This window comes from Pteropus alecto, unplaced genomic scaffold (genome assembly GCF_000325575.1).
Source record: "Pteropus alecto unplaced genomic scaffold, ASM32557v1 scaffold35, whole genome shotgun sequence".
NCBI classification, from domain to species: Eukaryota; Metazoa; Chordata; class Mammalia; order Chiroptera; family Pteropodidae; genus Pteropus; species Pteropus alecto.
Genome location: NW_006437828.1, coordinates 1,626,815 through 1,632,898, shown reverse-complemented (window position 1 = coordinate 1,632,898; position 6,084 = coordinate 1,626,815). Strand labels below are relative to the sequence as shown.

Genomic DNA, 6,084 nt, shown 5'->3' with positions numbered 1-6,084 from the left:
CATTATACCTTAAATATTTATTTTAAATTAAGCATAGCACGGACATACGTATGCCATTATAATCATATCATGATCACTGTGTTGGCTGTGGTTCTTTAATGACTTACAATGTGGGCTGAATTATTTATTTTATATATTTTTACTACTAATAAATCAAAGTGCCTATATGTAATCAAAAGAGAAATGCAATGGAAATCAGAATTGCATTAAGGTTATAGTTGTGTCAATAGCTAGCTCTGTACTTTTGGAAAGTTTTTAGCCCGAGTTTCCATGCATTCATCCACGAAACTGAATAATCTCTCAGGTACAGGAAAACACTGTCCTTTATATTTTTTGCCGTTATTTAGTATGTCACAGTGACTCTAAATTGTAAACCCACAGTTAGGAATTAATCATCCACCACTCATTTCCCTGATTTATTACAATTCCTTTTCCCTGTTGTTAGAGTAGAGAAAGGCAAAAACAATGACAAAAACATACTGTTAAAAAGAGAGAAAAGGTCTCTATAAAATTTTGCTGCAGGTTTTAACCTTTTCTCACACTTATTAAGCATCTATCACATACACTTTACCTTGAGCAGAAGGGATCTACACAGCTATTAACAGATATTACCTCCATGTCTTTATCTTATTTACCTCAGCATATTTTTAGGCTCTCCTAAAAAATTTGACACAAGTTTCTCTACTCAGTCACCAGTAAGTAGTACTAGAAGTTAACTCATCTGCACCCAAAACAACCCTTGCACGCAATCTGTCAAGTATTTTCCCATGTATAAATCTGACCAACTTTGATGAGTCTCACTCTGAGCAAATGGCAATCACAATGGATGAATTTGTTATTGACTAAGGAAGGTAAGCAGAACCCCATAATGCATAACAGTGAGGAAAAGGGAACCAAAATAAATACAATCCAATCAACGCAAACTGGCACCTTGAAAAGAGGAAGAGGGGGATTTTTGAAAGAATTTACTCTCTAAAATATCAGAGACTAAGTCAACTTACCTTTTTAGTGATTCTAGCACATCCGTCCACGATATCATATGAAGCTCATCTGTATAAATGATTTTGCCAAAATGCTGGGCACAGTATTTCAAACCGTACTGGCAAATATGGTAGAGTAAAATAGGCAACAGATTCAACATTTCAAATTGTACCTTGATGTAAAGTTAATCCATTGCTTTAAACAGTATTATAAGCACACAATAGTTTTGAAAGGATACCCTGGACAATGCTGATCAGAAATGTGTGAGGTAACTTCAAATAATAATAAAAAAAACATTCACCCGAGATCTGAAAGAAGAATCCTAGACACTACCTCAGGGCAATAATATCGGGATGGAGAATATGAGTACACAATCTCAGAGAAAAATACGTCCATCCACACATTTTTTACTATTGTAGTTATATTGAAACTTGAGAACTTCGCGGCAGCCTACTAAAATCACAGATCAACAGGATAAAAGTAGATAAGAAGAATGTGCAATTTATGAATACTGTTTATTACCATGGTTACAAACTTTCAGAACAGGCCTCTGAGACACTGGACTGAGACTCTGCAGAATATCTGTGAAAAAAAGAAAAGAAACTTAATATAGAGAGGTCTGTTCATCTCAAGAAGTGTGACAGTATTAAACTTTTTTCCAAGGTTAAGTAATCCTGGAAGCAAAGCAATAATGTTATGACTTTTACTTCCCATTTAATTATGCTGCTGTAAACTCTGCAGGGATAAAGTACATATGGTTCTTTAGACGAGACTTGTCACACTAATCGGGATTTTCTAAGTTCAGTGCATTGATTTGTAATGTGCTACTGACACTGGCCAACTGGAATGTTTCTCTCTCTGACATTTGTCATCACAAGGGAAGGATTAAGAAAACTTATGAAACTTCTGAAGAGTTGTTGCCCATGGCACTACATTCTTGACACATGACTTTAAAAGAATGAAAAAAAAAAGAAAGAAAGAAGGAAATGAAAGAGTTGTTCTTTGTGATAGTTCCCTAGAAAGTAACATGAAACAAGTATAATGTTCACCTTTTGGCTTCGGTGTCTTTTTTCTTCGGTCGCGGAAGGCAGCCCCTGACTGCAAGGCCTCCAGCAGACTATCCATCACTCCTGTCTCATCACCCTCTGTGAAAGAGATGCAGGGAATTCCATCAGCCCTCAGGGTTACCATAGCAATGTCAGAGCATACACAGAAACTGGTGATGGCGGCGGTATGGGGAACGAAGATCAGGACTAAGCCAGCAATTTCAAAATATGATAGGACTTTAACTCTCTGATAAATCAAAGATCTCTTAATGAGATTTGGCTCATTAGCGCCTGTGTTACTGTCCACTGGAGGGTCAGGTTCCATTGATTCAACTCCGAGTACCGCTTTTACAGGCGGGGGACACAATAACTTTAGATGGAATGTGGTTCTTGTCATACCTGAGTCTCAGGTTATCATGAATCACATTTCCCTTGTAGAAGTGGGTTCTTTTCAAAGCATCAGCTGCTGCTCTCAAATCGACCAGGTGTGGGGGTGTTTTTGTTGGTGTTATTGATATTCTGCCGTCTAAACTCATTGTACAAAATTGTATTCCCACACTAACTTTTGTGCACATGCTCCCAACAACTGATTCTTCATATCAGAGAACAATCGTCCTCTAACTTCAGCTGACGTACAACAATCGCTATAAATTTTTATAGAATGTATGTATGAAAAGTTTGTCTTCCATAAGGAAAAATAAACCAAAGGCTCTCAAACACGTAAAGGACTGCATCACATTATGATTAGCTTAAGCTGATATCCTGTATATAATTAATGAAGATGTGGTTGTTACAGAGCCAATTCTCTCTAAAAGTATCAGATTTTCTTGTAATAATCAGAGCTATTTATAGTTGTCAATGCTAAATATTATTTAAAGAAAGCAGAGGAAAAAGCGTCAAAGAAACTACTGGCCCAACCTAAATACAAGAAAACACCAACGATTTTATTTTCCCTTAGGGAGAGTTTATTTACAGGTGTTCTCTGTGAAATTATGTGGCTGGTATACAGTTATATCTAAAGTAACAGAAAACTGTTTTCCTCAGGAACTTTTTTGTTTTTGAGATGCAATGCCTCAAAGTGAAGAGACGACGAATACAGTGGAATACAAATAACAGTTATTTACAGTTTACAAACATACATAAATATAAATATGCAATGACCTCTTTTTCCATCTGGTCCTAACTCATATTTTTAGGAAGTGCAAAACCTTGTTTATGTAATCAAAAAGAGGTGGATGAGAAATAGAGTATTTGGAAATTGTTTACATGTGAATTTAATTCTAAAGTGGCTTGATGGCTAAACATGCTAAATATTTCAGATATTTTAATTAATAACTACCTAGGTATGTTTGAAAATTGAGACTCAAACTCAACTATATTTTTCCTGAAAATAACTACAGGTAATGCCAAATATTTAAGATTGTCAATATATTTCATTCGTGTAAAAAAAAAAAAACCGGCCACACAAAAAACAAACAAACGAAAAACATTTTAGAAAACAAGCATGCAATTAATGGCATACACTTTAAAGGAAAAAAAGAACTACCAAGCAAATTTGAAATTTCCTTAGTAAGTTTGCTGTTGGTAGTGGTATCAACATAGTGATTCGGAAACTATTACGTGCATATTACGAGACAGAACAGATGAGTAAATATGCTGATGTTAGAAACGAGGTGCCCACTGTGGGAAAATCAACACAAATGTGAAAGTGGTAGGAGGAGAGGAAGAACCATGAAGTATTGGATTGGATTTACAGCTATCATGTAAGCTCAAGGTTGTTTTTTTTTGTTTGTTTGGTTTTTTTTAAAAAGTTCTTGTCCTAGCTAGCGCTGTGGCCCAAAAGAACCCAGAAGCAGTGACAATACAGTAGCAAGGAGCACATCTGGCTCTTGGATCTTGGTTTCTAAATATAATTACTCACTAACGGGAACCAGAATACTTAGAGAAATAGCTGATTTCAGGGCCGAGACCAAGATATTGTGCAATGAGCCAGGCGCACAGTGGTGTGCCAGACAGTAAGAAAGACACTCACGGACAGAGAGGCGAGTGTCAACGGGGCGGAGGAGTCAGGCTGATGGGTAGCCTGGGCCAAAGCGGGGACAACTGGAGCACTGAGTCAGTAATAATGGGAATGGATTATTACACATTGTAAAAAAGAAATGAAGCGTGTATCCATATCTATATGAAAAAGTTAAGAATAACTGAAATATAAAGGGAGAGAAAGCTCATCCTTAAACAAAGACTATACATGAACAGATGTCAGAGACATAAAGAGGACCGAGTTCCATCGATATAAAGGACACAGTTATGAGGGAAGTAGGAAATAAAAGTAAGAATTGATTCAGGCAGAAATCATCAACGGTTACAAAAACCAGTCTGTGTGAGGCTGAGGGGGAACAGGATGTGAAGAAATCTGGCAGATACCACCTTACCCAAATAATCGAATTTGGCATAACACATGATGGGACACGCTGACAACAAATGCCTTCTGAAGTGATACAGAGACAGACACAACATAACCTGCAGAGTCCTTTGCATAAAAATATTCAACTTGGATCTAAATGTGCGGAAATGATCAGACAAACCCAAAGTGAAGACCATTCTGTGAATCAACTAGACTGTGTTCTTAAAAACCACCCATATCATAAAAGGCCAAGAGAAAAAGAAAGGGAAAAAAAAAGTTAGGGAAACATTTAGATTAAAGATAAAAGAGACATGACAACCAAATGCAACACACAATCTTTGTTTAGCTTTTGGATTGTAAAAAAATTATAAATGACATTATCGGGACAACTGGAGAAACTTAAAAATGTACCTGATGTTAAATAATTATATGGTAGTAAGGTTAACATACCTGACAATTATATTATGGTTAGGCAGGATAATCCCATGGCTCCTAGGAGACAGATGCTGACACTTTCAGGCTTACTAGCAATTTAGACCACAGTCCCTTATTCTCTAGTCCATGCCTCTGAACATGCTATTCTCTCTACACAGAACATCCCTCTCGCTTTCTTCACCAAGCTTACTCCTTCACCGAGAATCCTTTCCTGACCGACACGGGCTAGTCTGGGTGGCCCTCTGTGTTCCAACAGCATGTGGTACTTACAGCGATAAACCCTTGACGATGTTGTTTACCAGATGGTTTCTTCCACTAGACTAAGAGTTCATTTAGTACAGAGATGAGGGCTTTCATTTCTCTCTAATACCTGGCATAATGATAGGATGCCATAGAAAGTGTTCATTAAGATATGTCAACTGTATAACAAGTGTGGTACGATATGGTCACTGGGAGGAATGATGATGAGAATGAAGGTCACAGATACAGAGGGGCCAAGTAGGTGGCAGGGCATTCCCACCATGCTGCAAACAACGTAAATTCATTTCTCCCTTTGTCCCATCTCACGCATCCATTCAGTTGATGAACTTTGTTAATGCGCCTTCCCACTTATCTCATGCATCGATCCATTGTTCCTTTGTCTGACTAAACTTTATGTTGGTGGTCCAGAGCTGAATTACTTTTCACTTGAAATACCACACGAGTTACCTGGAGTCGTATTGCTTCTTGTTTTCCCCTAATTCTAATTCATCTCAAATACTACTGATAAGCCCTAAAGCAGAATGATGATCTTCATTCTCCCAGTCACAAATTTTCCGTCTCTCTCACTTCCCACAATATAAAGTCCCAGCTCTGTCACTTGCACCTGACACGGATTCCAACTGCGCTTCAAATCCCATCTGTACCTTCCAACATCACCACTTATTTTTCAGCTAAAGACAAAACCCGTGATTCTCCGCCGTCTCTCCTGTCCATCACTTTCCGCCTGGAACCTCTATCCCTGCCCTTGTCCCCAGAGCTGATGGCTTTTCTTGGCCTTCATGTCCACATGCATAATGGAAAGAATAAAACGCCAAAGCAAGAAGACCTGCATTCTAGTCTGAGCTCCCAACTAACAACCTGTGCGACACCAGGCTGGTTACATAATCATTCCTGACGTGTGTAATAGAGAGAACACCTGTCTAGGGTTAAGGAGAGGATCAGATGAGGTAACAGAAA

The 6,084-nt window shown here is 38.0% G+C and overlaps 1 protein-coding gene across 1 annotated transcript in view; it reads right to left on the bottom strand.

Moving 5' to 3' along the window:
• Positions 1-6,084, bottom strand: part of DIAPH3 (diaphanous related formin 3) — a 435,206-nt gene that overhangs the window by 91,073 nt on the left and 338,049 nt on the right. The window contains exons 25-26 of the mRNA XM_006914939.3: positions 2,031-2,126; positions 1,504-1,563 (exon numbers count right to left, since the gene is read on the bottom strand). Coding sequence (XP_006915001.1) covers positions 1,504-1,563; positions 2,031-2,126 — 156 coding nt within the window. The remainder of the gene's footprint in view (positions 1-1,503; positions 1,564-2,030; positions 2,127-6,084) is intronic.